This window comes from Solea senegalensis, linkage group LG21 (genome assembly GCF_019176455.1).
Source record: "Solea senegalensis isolate Sse05_10M linkage group LG21, IFAPA_SoseM_1, whole genome shotgun sequence".
NCBI lineage: Eukaryota > Metazoa > Chordata > Actinopteri > Pleuronectiformes > Soleidae > Solea > Solea senegalensis.
The window spans coordinates 7,554,383-7,568,266 of record NC_058040.1 but is presented as its reverse complement, the minus strand read 5'-3'; the positions used below and the strand labels follow the sequence as shown (position 1 = coordinate 7,568,266).

The 13,884-nt window shown below is 40.6% G+C and overlaps 1 protein-coding gene across 1 annotated transcript in view; it reads right to left on the bottom strand.

Annotated features, from left to right (window-relative positions):
- Window positions 1-13,884, bottom strand: part of pcsk5a (proprotein convertase subtilisin/kexin type 5a) — a 31,272-nt gene that overhangs the window by 1,416 nt on the left and 15,972 nt on the right. Inside the window, exons 24-37 of the mRNA XM_044012906.1 lie at window positions 13,289-13,489; window positions 13,035-13,103; window positions 12,833-12,875; window positions 12,490-12,632; window positions 11,556-11,756; window positions 10,210-10,293; window positions 9,532-9,730; window positions 8,204-8,418; window positions 7,288-7,530; window positions 4,975-5,211; window positions 4,159-4,336; window positions 3,323-3,540; window positions 1,045-1,145; window positions 381-582 (exon numbers count right to left, since the gene is read on the bottom strand). Of these exons, the coding sequence (XP_043868841.1) occupies window positions 381-582; window positions 1,045-1,145; window positions 3,323-3,540; window positions 4,159-4,336; window positions 4,975-5,211; window positions 7,288-7,530; window positions 8,204-8,418; window positions 9,532-9,730; window positions 10,210-10,293; window positions 11,556-11,756; window positions 12,490-12,632; window positions 12,833-12,875; window positions 13,035-13,103; window positions 13,289-13,489 (2,334 nt within the window). The remainder of the gene's footprint in view (window positions 1-380; window positions 583-1,044; window positions 1,146-3,322; window positions 3,541-4,158; window positions 4,337-4,974; window positions 5,212-7,287; window positions 7,531-8,203; window positions 8,419-9,531; window positions 9,731-10,209; window positions 10,294-11,555; window positions 11,757-12,489; window positions 12,633-12,832; window positions 12,876-13,034; window positions 13,104-13,288; window positions 13,490-13,884) is intronic.

Here is a 13,884-nt window from a genome sequence, read left to right as displayed (position 1 = left end):
AGAAGTTGTGTACTACAGTAGAGCTATAAGTAATAATCAAAACAAAGCCAAAAGAAAAACTAAAGAAAAACACTGGTTCCATTTTCCCCACTCTAATGTTTTCTTTTTTTTCTGTCGCTGTGAGTATTTTGCACCCTAAAGCGCTGCTGGAAACTATGTTTAACATTTTTCCTGACATTTTGCATGAAGTGAACTCTTGATATTTCTCACTTGACCTCGACAATTTTAATATACAGATCACCTCTGGGTACAAACTAAAGGGTGGTACATGTGATCTGAATGTCAGCGTTGACCTAAGAGTCTTCACCATCAGCTCCAGGAGAAAAAAGAGAGTCCAACTCCTCCAACTGTCTTCCGTCCTCCTGCAGACAAATGCCCACCTCGAGTCTCCGTGCAGTTACAACAGTCCTGCTGCTGCTGCTGCGTCGTGTCCTCCTCGTCGTCCTCATGGCGGCAACAAAGCAGACAGCGTCCTCCCGCTTCTAAAATGGCCTGAGCAGGACACATGGTACAGTCGGTTGCACCGGGCCCACGACACTCCAGACAGGAATAATCACAGTCCTCACAAGCATGAAGTGAACCCTGGTGACAGTCAGGGGAAAGGACAAGTTTCAAGACTTTTTTGTTGTTGTCTGTACTCTGCCTGTCGCTTCAGCTGTAATAAAGTTATATAAAAGAAAGTACAAAATAGAATAAGATAGTATATATTGAAATGAAATCGACACAGGCTCTCTGCTTCCAGAAATATGACTATGAATATGAATGATGAACTGCCTCTCATTTATTTAATTAATACGTCAGACAGTTTCAGTATAGGTTGCCTCGCAGCCACAACCTGGAGATTTATTTTGAAATAATTTCACAGTCATAATTTTCACTCTGCTGTTTGCGATTCCTCCTGGTGGAGTAATAAGTCAGTCTGAATTACATTATATGACACCTGGGGCCAAAACATTAGTAGTAATTATTTTTGGTGCGGCAAGGGCAGGGAAGTTTTTTTTTTTAAATAAAAAGTTAACATTTGTGAAATTAAAATGTTGTCACCTTCACAACGGGATACTGGCCGATATCACACATGGACTCACACGTTCCCTCTGAGAGCAGGTATCCAGTGTAGCACGAGTCACAGGACTGGGAATCTTTTCCTGCACATGCACGATGAGACATGAATCGACAATATTATAGTCAACAATCAGTATTTGCTTTCTGCCATTAACAAATAAAAATGTCACTGAACTTTTGCTGTGTAAAATAACAATGAGCACACAAAGCAAACCAACAATTACTAAAAATAGACACAAAAAAAGATTTTGCATAGGCACTGCACTAGTACTATGACTGTTGTACTAGTGTTATGATGTTTTTGGATGACATACTATACTATGACTTTTTTGTCACATTTTGGACGTCATACTATACTATGATGTTTTTTCATGATTTTGGACGACATACTATACTATGACGTTTTTGACCGATTTTGGACGACATATTATACAATGACTTTTTTGACCAATTTTGAACGACATACTATAGTATGACTTTTTTGTCACATTTTGGACGACATACTATACTATGATGTTTTTTCATGATTTTGGACAACATACTATAGTATGACTTTTTTGTCAGATTTTGGACGACATACTATACTATGACTTTTTTGTCACATTTTGGACGACATACTATAGTGTGACTTTTTTATCACATTTTGGAGGACATACTATAGTATGACGTTTTTGACCGATTTTGGACGACATATTATACAATGACATTTTTGACCAATTTTGAACGACATACTATAGAATGACTTTTTTGTCACATTTTGGACGTCATACTATAGTATGACTTTTTTGTCACATTTTGGATGTCATACTATACTATGATGTTTTTTCATGATTTTGGACGACATACTATACTATGACTTTTTTGACTGAATTTGGACGACATACTTTTTGTCACATTTTGGACGACATACTAACCTATGACATTTTGTCATTTTTGAATGACATACTATACTGAAGCTTTTTCACATTTGGAAGCTGACATACTATAGTATGACTTTTTTTTCACATTTTGGACGACATACTATAGTATGACTTTTTTTTGGCACATTTTAGATGACATACTATAGTATGACTTTTTTTGTCACATTTTGGACGACATACTATACTATGATGTTTTTTCATGATTTTGAAAGACGTACTAGAGTATGGCGTTTTTGATCGATTTTGGACGACATACTATACTATGATGTTTTTTCATGAGTTTGGACGACGTACTATACTATGACTTTTCGACCGATTTTGGACGACATACTATATTATGACTTTTTTGACCGATTTTGGACGACATACTATTCTATGACTTTTTTTGTATTTTTGGACGACACACTTCTCACTTCTACATGATTTTTTTGACCGATTTAGGACGACATACTATACTATGACTTTTTTGTTACATTTTGGACAACACACTATACTATGACTTTTTTGTCACATTTTGGATAATATACTATAGTATGACGTTTTTGACTGATTTTGGACGACATACCAAACTATGACTTTTTTGACCGATTTTGGAAGACATACTATTCTATTACTTTTTTGACCGATTTTGAACGACATACTATAGTATGACTTTTTGGTGATTTTGGACGACATACTATAGTATGACGTTTTTGTCACATTTTGAACGTAATACTAAACTATGCCTTTTTTGTCACATTTTGGACGACATACTATATTATTATGTTTTTTCATGATTTTGGACAACATACTAAAAAGTATGACTTTTTTGACCGATTTTGGACGACATACTATACTATGACTTTTTTGTCACATTTTGGACAACATATTATAGTATGACTTTTTGGGCTGATTTTGGACGACATACTATAGTATGACTTTTTTGGGTGATTCTGGACAACATACTTGTCTTAACTTTGTTTAATGAGGGCCAGATTTGATAATGTGAAGATTTCTGGGAGGCAGTGGCCTCTTTTTTAAAGAGTAAAGGTTACATTTGATTTTTGATTTGATCAATCACAGGTGGTTTTAGAATCCAGGACTCTGGTTTCAAAGCACAACTCCTTACTTGCAAATGAGTTACGCTTGATTGAGGCTGATTTTATGTCTAAGTCCTATAATGAATAATATATTATAAAACTGGAGCTGCGTGCCTTACAAAATAATAAGGGCTGTGGACATGCCTGCTTTACAGATATACAGTGGGCTAAGCTCTCCCCCTCTCTTATATCAGTGTCTCATCACCTACACATGTCCTTGTTTCTGTGTGTGACTGCAGCTGCTGAGCAGGGTGCTTGTACCTGAGCATGTCCTGCAGCTGGCGTGGCAGGGTTCGCAGGATTTGTGCGTCGCGTCGTGGTAGAATCCCTGAGGGCACGAGGGGAGGCAGCGGCCTTCCTTGCGCATGTACACGAGTCCCACGGCACAGCTCAGGCAGCTGTCGTCCCTGCCCCCAACGCACTCACCACAACTCGGGTCACACTTCTCACACATCCCCGAGCCCACGTTTCCATAGTGACTGTCGAGATAGATGGCGAGGAAGTTATGATAGATTATATTCAATTAAATGAGATTAGATTTGAGCTTTTGTTTGTCCTATCTATCCCCACCAGGTCACATATATAGCAATAACATCTCAGCATCACACTATACTACAGGTATACTGTATAATAACACACTCCAAAGCATTATTGAAGAAAGTGAGACACAGGTACTGCATGATAACCTTTAAGGCCCGTCTTCTTTTTCTTGTTCTTTGCTGCATTGCTCCCATGCAGGTCAGAGACTATGAGGGTGGCACATCACAGGATAAAATAGCCTTTTATGTTTTCTCTTGAGTATTTAACTGTGCATCAATTTAACGGCACGTTAATTTAACTATACCAATCACCAGGTCCCAAATAAAATCAAGTCTAATTAGCATTTTACGGGCCACATGAAGGACTATTTAAATCTCTGGCTAAATTAGCTTGTATCTCCAAACTGCCCCCGTCCAGATAGCTGAGGAAAAGCAGCGGTTTATTGTCCACAGTGACATTATGGGACGAGGCTGATCTTTTATTAATGGCCACACTGTGTGGCTGCACTTAATGTGATGGATGAGCTGCACAGCTGGATGGTGAGCAGGTTAAACTACCTCTGCCGGCAGGTCTTCACACACTCTTTGCCCTCTCGAAACAGGTGGACTTTGCAAGTGAGACACTCGTGGCTGTGCTTCCCCACACAGGTGTCACAGGAAGGGTGGCAAGGCTCGCACTTCTGCCCTGTCTCGTCCTCATAGTAGCCTGCTGGGCATTTATCCACACAGGTGGAATCTGCATCAGCAAAAACAAACAGTAATGCAGCTACATGAACAAGTCACAGATACAATGTTTTATAATTCATTGTATATAACAGATGTGTCTTTCTATTGCATTCCCAGGTACATTGCCCTTATTGTGTGTTATTTCATTACTTTAACTATCTATTTCTTTGACTTTTAACTCTGCATTTGTGTGGACAGAAAGAGAGAACTGATTCATTCATATATGATTCATGATATGAGAACAATTATTGTAATTTCCCTTCAGAATTTAATTTCTTCATATTCAAAATTATTACTACTATACTATTACTATATACTATTGGATATTTGTGCACGTCTGTGAGAAACCAAGATTTTTTTTCAGTCTGGAGAATATGAACATGTGTAACGTTAAAGATAATATTTAATCTAAAATGATAATTTGACACACATTTTGGCTTTAAGAAATATTGCAGTAGGCCATATTGTGATTTTTCTTGAATTGACGTGATACGTGGTATGCGATCGTATATTTGAGTCATTATTATCATTACTGTAGGTACATTTGTGTGGCCCTAAGCCAGGAAATATTCTGTTTTGCTATAATGAAAAACAAAAATAGTAAATAGTCAATAAATCTACTTTTTTAAACCATAAAAGTGGACTCACTCAGCAGCAGATGTCTCAGGTTGCAGCTCAGGCACTGGGTTTTACTGGGACCTGAGCACCTGTGGCAGTATTTGTGACATGGGTGGCATTCACCATCCCACTCTGCATACTGTTGGGGAAAGCACTTGTTGGAAGACGGCACACAGTGGCCACGGTCCTCCAGCCTTTGACCCGCTCTGCAGCTGGTGCAGGAGCCAGCGTGGGGCCCGGCGCAGGTCAGGCAAGATTCATCACAGTCTGGAAATACAAATAGGTCAAGTCATGTCCCGTTTATTTAAGAAGCACAGTTAACACAACGGCGGTTGAGCCAAATAAGACAAAGTAACACACACACACACACAAGTTAGGACAACGTATAATCAGAAAGCATCAAGATCAGCATCAGTAAGACTTAAGTTAGATTGAAATTAGTAAGAGACGACCTGGTGGAGACAGAAGCAGCAACAGAGAAATGAGGACAAATAAGAGGTGTTGAGAGAAGTGGCCTAAAAAAAGACACTAATATATGCCATGAATAAATATGATTCTCCTCAATATTTATCTGATTTCTCTTTCTGCAGTATTAGACCTTATCTTGGGTTTTTTTTTACCGTGTGAACAAATGTTCTGCAACTAATTTCCCCGTCAGATGAAATCACCCACTGTCTATTTGGTGGTGCTTCCTCTTCAGTGTCTTGCTGCTGGCAGCTACCAAAAGTAGCACAATAGTGGGCATCGCCTACAACATTTTCACAGGGAGAAACATGCCGTCCTCTGTGTTTTTAAATAACAAAAAGCATCGCACTGTGTATGTGTGTGTGTGTGTGTGTGTGTGTTTTCCTCCAGGGAATCGTCTTTTGGCATCATTGTTATGTTTTCAGGGTTTGACAGCTGCTTGTCTGAGGAGCTTTGCTATTTCAGTCTGAGCCAGAAACACACCCAGTCATTGTTGACGCTATATGAAAGGATGGATATTGGAAAGTAGACATACCGGAATTAAAATGACAAGGTTTTCTGATGTGGAAATAAATGAAAGATTCACAATTTAATGTCCAACCACGTTTAAAATTGAAGTGAAAAACAAACTTTTGTTCATTCCCAGGCCTTCTATGGTGCACAGCTCTCTTTAACCCCTGACCCCACACATTTTCAACCGGACTCAGGACTGAGCTCTGTCTGGGCCATTCTGAAACTTTTATCCATTTTTATGTAAAGCCATTCTTTTGTTGATGTGCACATGTGCTCATGCTGAAAGGTGAAATCCCTCTTTCTTCCTCGAGGTTTTTGAGCTGTTCCTGATTCCTTGCACCTTGGGTGAAGGTAGCAGAAGCCCCACTTCTAGCTAAAGGATAATGGCCATAAGTGGGATGAAGCTGCCACCCTCATGCTTCTCTGTCTTTATATGAAGTTTAGCTGAGCTCAGTTGCCTTTTAATATTCCTGAGAAAAAGCTTCCATCTTGCCTTCCTAACCCAGAACAGTGCAGGAGATCAGTGTCACGTGTAGGCAGCAAACAGCGCTTGTCAGGAATCCTTCCTTTCACGTTGCCTTAGGCTTCTGGCAATCTCCCTAAACTGGTTTTCTCTGTTGACTTTACATGTCTTTTGGGAGGACATGTAAATACTGTGCCATGTTTTCTCCACATGTAAAAAATAAATCATTTGTACCCACTCTTCTTCTGATCGTTACCATTCAACAACAAGATTGTGGTCATATACATCGGCTCTGAGTAGATGGATGAAACCAAAGGAGCCTGCAGTCTGTGAATGACTAATCATTGTACTGCATGCCACAAGGTGTGATATGAATTCAATTAACTCGCTGTATTAACTAGCTTTCGAACGTGAATGTGATTAGTGGTAAGTTTATTTATGAGGGCGTGCACACTTATGTAACCAGGTCATAGTAATGTTTCCCAGCAGCTACTGTGACATAAAATAATAGGAAATATTTATCTAGTATTTCCAGTCACAGTGGCAATCAGTCAAAAACAGTCACCTGGTTTCACTTTTGTCTTCTAACGTTATACTTTTAGGTCTTGCACTTTTTATCTGTAGAGTTTTATAATCTACTGGAATTCAGAACGTATGAAATCGAAAAAACTAATTAATAACTAAAGTAACTAATTGAGAAATGATCAAATTGATCTACAAGCACAGAAGTATATAATTAAAATAAATAAATAAATAAAAAAAATAATAAAAAATAGTGTTTTGATCAGGGGAATCCAGAATTCTCTGCTTGTGTGATCCAGTCAGTAATCAATCCTCCAAACACAATGACACCAAAGGTCTGAAACAAGTCGCAAAACTCGTTCTTGTCTTTTCTATTGTACCTTTGCATTCTCCTGTCACTGAGTCTCTGTAGGTGTGAGAGGAGCAGGCTGGCAGACATGCCCCGTCGTGCAGGGTGTTCTCAGAATCCGCGCAGGCGTCACAGTCATTGCCGCTTGGCCCGTCACACAAGGCACAGTCAGGGTGGCAAGGCAAACACTCTGCCCGCTCTCTGTCCTCGTAGAAGCTCTCAGGACAGTCTGCCACGCACAGGCCCTCGTGGAGGAAGTGATACTCTTCACATTCTGCAAGTATAGTGAATGTAAACACAATTGGAGGTATACTTAAAGTTAACAGAGCCATGTTAGAAACACATGCGCAGGTGACGCAGGTGTATTTTTAGGTGCACCAGCAAATATTTAAAGGCCCAGTGTGTAAGAATAGTGACATCTAATGGTGAGATTACAGATGCAGATTATAAGAAATTGAAGACTACTCTGTTCATCCCTAATCCCTCCTTTTCTCAAGTGTGTCAAGGGAGTGCGGAACAGTGCTACAGCTAGAGCTGGGTGAAATGGACACACACACAAACATCTCATCCCAGTATATTTAGCCTTTCTTTACCTTTGGCAAACATTCCCATGCTACTTAAGTTTGTATTGGATCGCCAGCTGAAGCACTTTTAACAAGTCTATAGATTATCAGTGTGAGACTGTATGTGTGTGTCTGCAAGAGTGACAGGGAGAGCGAGACAACAAATAGTCAGAGATCCAAACAAAAAAAAAACCCTGGATCAACATCAGACTCACTGTAGTTTTTATATTTATAGATTTATAGGCACATTATTCCAGGGTTAATACATAAGAGAGGGCCCCAAGAATATATTTGTTTAACCTTGTAGAACGTCCTTCACTGATGTGGACAGTCTTCTATGAATCAAGTGGAATAGACAGAATAACAGAGACTTGGTTTTAGTACCTGTGCACTGTCCAAGTGGGTCACACTCCTGACAGGCTGAGGGACAACGTTGGCACTCCCCGTCTCGGACAGCGTGGGCTGGAGGACAGTCCAGCACACACTGGTGCATGTGCAGGATGAGGGGTTCTTCACAGCTGAGACAGTGAGTGGCGTTTCTCCCACAGGACACACAGCCCGCTGCACAGCTACGACACACCTGGCCTGCAGGAAAACCCCTGTTGAAAGGCAAACAGGCATCAGCTGAGCACACACGCACAAACAGACGACAGAAAACAACAACACATCCGTGTTCTCGCGACGATTACATGCATAATGTGTTTATTATAGTGATATATACTGAGCATTTGTTACATTGCAACTGAGAAAAATGATACTGTTACGGAATGATTGTGCAAAAATAACATTTAACCAATTATGTGATTAATGCATTGGTTTCATTTTCACACAAATCAAGCTGCAGATTTTTTTGCTACGTGAAAAAAGTGAGCAGGCAGAAATGAATGCGCTTGCCGCTGAGAGGGTAAACAAGAGGACTGACATTTTGCTTGGCGCCGCAGTGCTCTCCGTGACACTCTGCGACAACTAATTATTCATCCAGACAGACAATCGTGTTGTACTCCAGCATTGCTAAAGAGCTGCTTGGTAGTGAGAATAAAATACAAATACAAGCCCTCATGGCCAAAAAGTTCATCTTGGTGCCAACGGGGCTTCAAGGACCTCTTCAACAAGGATGAGATATTAATAAGGATTTATATAAGGATTTCACAGTTAGAACACGGTAGAATATCAAACTGGAGACAGTCAACACGACCTCTGTTGTTAAACTTTACACTCAACACCGTTTGGTCTCACACTTCTGACATGATTGAAATTTGTTTTTGCATATGTTTTGTGGAAATAATACACAACTCCTTATATGGACATGGTGAGTTTTAAGTCACATATTCATCTTCTCGTGTGCTGTTGAGTCAAAGTTATGATTCATTTTATATCAGCATTTTTAGTCGTGATATAAAGTAGCAATAATTGTGCAGAAGTCACAAAATGGACCCTTTTTTCTTTTCTTTTTGTTCATAAAAAATGAGCCAAGTGAACTTTGAACTGTGACGTATTCTCCAAATTTCATAAATTCAATCCGATTTTAAACAGTTTAAGTACTTTTTGCTTACGTGTTTTTATATAGTTGGTGAAAATGAAATGTTGTTTTTATCAGATTGCCTAGGTTGTTCTAAGGGTTAAATCCCCACCTGCAAAGTCTCTGTACGTAAAAAGCATGTAAATATAAGCCAAAAAAAGCACAGAGTGAAGTGAGAGGACTGACTCCTGACCTGTCACACTGCTGGACACACTGCCCGTCCTGCAGGAACAACTGAGCTTTGCGAGAGTTCTGACAGCGGCTGCAGTGCTGAGTGTCCACACACTGCACGCAGCCCGGGGAGCACGCCTCACATGCACCGATCCGCCGATTGGCAAAGAAAGCTGCTGGACACTTGGACACACATGTTTGCTGTGTGGTCAGAAACTGCCCTGCAGAGGAAGAAGGAGGAGGAGGAGGAGGAGGAGGAGGAAGAGAGTCAACACCATCACTGCACAGGAACTGCAAAACCTTTTACAGGGTGATTTAAAGGGATGTACTCAAGAAGTTACGACATAAACACTTGAAATATGTGTTTATAAATGCATTATTATTTGAATATATATAAAAAAACCATAGCAACAAAAAAAAAGGCTAATTAAATCCACATAAACCTTGACTGCATACAATTGACTTTCAAACCGGGATGTGTGGCTATTAGCTTTTGTTTACATGTGGTTGCATCTGGAGGTGAAGTTTAATTTATGTATGATTTGTGTTTATTTAGCTATAACATGTTTCATTTTAGAGATTTTAAAGCTTGTTTGTATGCTGTATGTGTGGTTTGGTTTTTGTAATTACAATTGTGGGTTATTGATTTGTGTAGCTGCTGCAGATTTAAAGGCACAGCTCACACGTGACTTATACAGACCTTTTGCACATTCCGTGCACTGGTTCCTCTCCTCCCCAGAGCAGGACTCACAGGCCGGGTGACAGTCCTCGCACTCTCCATCATCTGAAGGTAGAACACGGTGAATTTTAATCAGTCACTATGGTAATGAAGGGGGCGTCGCCTCACACTACTACACAAAGCGAGCTGTTTCCAGCCTTTCCAGTGCTAAAAACGAGCCGACTGACTCAGCAAACTGACATGAAGAGTGGTATTGATCGTCTCATCTAACGCTGGATCACAAATCATCTTCCACTGCCAGCAATTTTTTTTTTTCTTTTTTAAAAAGGCACAACAACATCTAACATGAGTATTTTTTCAACTGGAATGGCACTCAGTGGAGTGTAATACCTCTGCCAAACAATTCTACACGTCAGTGTAGGTCTTTCATTCGGAAAATAAAAGAGAAAAAAGGGGAATTGCTCTAATGTTCTGTGATTAACTCACATCTCAACACAATGAGTATCACATTTTTACATGAAGAGGAAAGAGTTTTGGTGGGATACATGTTTTTGTAGGTGCACGTGTGTGAGGCGCTGACAAAAAGTCAGTGCTGTCTTCTGTCATCCGTGCTGCTGTTGCTGAGAACCAGTCACAGAAACAGATACTTTCCCTCATTAAAAACAGTGAGGAAAGTGGGGAAAAACAGGGAAAGCAAGCCTCATGTTTCAGGTGAAGGTGGCACGCTGGTAGCACACATGGCAAAGTTTTCAAAAAAAGCTGAACTATGACTTTCATTATCACTATCATTTCCCCCTAACCTCTCCACCGAATGTTTCTGCTAATTGCTTTATTTCTTCTCGCGTAAAAGTATTCTTCCACTTCCACTGACTAAATCTATTATGCTGGTAACACTGACAGCTGATAATTGCCACTCACATAAACTGCCAAAAGCAAACAAATCCAAAGTGTTGTTCCAGGTTTTGTGTGAAGGTTTGAGGCTTTGAAAGTTGAAGAATAACATTTCATTCTGCAAGTTCAATTCCAAACTTCCACTTAACCTATGTACTATTCTCAAAGTTATTTTAGTTCCTAATTACGATGCCCTGCCTCTCACTAATTACCATATGCTGTTTTATGGTCTGTCCAACTTATTCCTCTGGGCAACTAAATGTTCGGCTTGTAGTCAATTATTTCAAAGTCCATATCTGGCCAACATTCCGTCGTTCTGTCTGTCTGTCAACTTTGTTCGGCGCAGGGTTCAGGGACGGCAGCGCACAGACCAATTACCCTCCAAGATTTCTTTTCGGCCCCTGTGAAAGAGCCCAAATCCCCGATTCATTATGGGCAGACAGTTGATTAGTGGAATATGTAAGCATTACTCTCACCGGTGCGAAAGGTCTTAATGGGACAGACCTCATGGTCAGACACACACAATCCGTTTTCCAGTGTCAGTCCATCTTCACAGGACAGACACTCAGAGGCCTCTGGGCCTGCGCACGTCTCACAGTCTGAGTGGCACTCCTCACAGTCGTAGGTGTCTTTGTCGCCGTAGAAACCATCGGGACACTCTGAGACACACTTCCCCTCTGGGAATAAATGGAGACATGACCGAGGTTAACAGTGTTTGTCACCCACTTTGCTGTGCATGTTCACAATTTCAGGCACCGGTTTTACGCATTAGAGTCTATTTATAGATCCTGAGCAATATGAGTGTATGTGATTGAGAAGTATTTTTATCTTATGCTACAGTAATCGATATGTATATTAAGTGAAGTTAGTATAATAATGGCCATTAAATAGATAAATGGCAATCAATTAGATCAATAAAACAATTAAAGGCTGAAATACAATGAAGTGCATTTGCTCAACAACAAATATGAGTTATTAAGTATTAACACCTTTTGTTAATATTATATATTCATAGATTTGGGGTCCCCATATATAAAGTTAGGGAAACACTGATATACTTTATAACAACAGCCAGTTTTTGAAGATTTTTTATTATTCTTTTACTGGATTATTTCCAAAATACACTAAGGGCCACTGTGAAATACTGAGCCAGAGTAGACTGATGCTTTGTGTTTGTGAAGGGAATGTTGATGAGTCTGTCTTATTTAGTCTTTTTAGAGCAACACTCAGAGAAGAGCAACACTCCTGTCTGGAGTATGAAAGCCACCATACTTCCTTGTTGAGCTTGGGAAAGGGAAGGAAGTTAGATGTCAGTAATTATTACACACTGGACCTTCAAGAAACTTTATTTCACCTGAATTCTTGGAAAAAAAATACTTTGAAGTCCTGGTCCAGTCGGGCGGTCATTACCTGATAAGAAGAGGTCGGTCTCACACCAGTAGCACTCGTGTTCGTCACAGCTCACACAGTTGTCATCACACGGGACGCAGGTCATCTCCTCCTCCACGCCGTACGTCTTAGCCGGGCAGTTTCTGTAGCAGCCATCCTGGAAACTGATAACAAAAAAAAAAACAGCACTTATACTTTTGTCTCACTCAAACGCACACACACACACACACACACACACACACACAGAATTTTATTTCACTTCCACAGCAAAACGGGTCTTTTCATTCTAGAACTGCAGGGAAGTGAAAGTGAGAGCGGAGAGAAGCGAGATCACACATGGCGTCAGCGAGGCACACAGCCTTACTTGTAAAAGCCCTCAGTGCAGGACAGACAATGCCTGGGGTTATCTGTTGAGAGCAGACAAAGAAACTCAGCTCTCCATTTAAAGAGGAACTGCCAGGAAAAGCCCTTGAACATGGTTGGCAACATGATGGGGAGAAAGTTCATTCTAAGAACAGAGTTCATTTTGGGAAAGAATGTGCGACGGCTGCTGCACACGGACTTACACAGCACACACTTGCTGCAGCCCTCCTCACACGCCATGCAGTCGTCGTAATCTGGATCCTCCACCTCCCCTGAGACAAAAGGAAAGCATTTAGAGTGCAGAGGAAAGACACAGTGACAGGAACAAGAAGAGAGAGAGTGGAAGGTGGACAGGTGTGAGACAATATTTCCCAAGGTCACCTGTGACTCTGCGTCTCTGCGGAACATAAAAGATACAAGGAAAATGACTTAGAAATAACACAATGACCTTGTTTACCTTCTCCACACTCCAGCTTCACACATGCCCCATCAGAGACGTAGTAGGAGGAGTTACACTTGAGGCAGCGGTTCGGGCTCGTGCAGAGCCGGCAGTGGTCCGAGCAGGACTCGCATCTCCTGTCCTTGGTGTGATAGAAAGTCTCAGGACAGACGTCCAGACACTGACCTTTGTGGAGGTAACGCTCTATCCCAAACTTATCTGCAGGAAAAAGCAGCAAATCGTGGCGTGAGGAAGTGTTTGATCTTTGGTCGAACCTTAGATTGTACCACTCTCCTTATGTTTGTGACGCATGCTTCATTTTTGGCTGTTATTCTTTTGTCTTTAAATGCTTCGTACATATTCTCTGCTGCCTGGTTGTGCGTCTATGCTTTATGAGAAGAGCTTCAGCAGCAGAGCGCGTAGCAAATGAGTGGTCACAATACAATGGGGAAAAAAAAGTAATATTGAATATTTCCTTCCTTTCTCTGGGGTCTGAGGTTTGCACCAAGAATAATGGCAGAGAAGGTAAAGTGGATCACGTCATTAAAAGGTGACTAGAATGAAATGTTCCATCAACTTGAATAGAAATACAGATTTCTATTGACTTAGAGAGT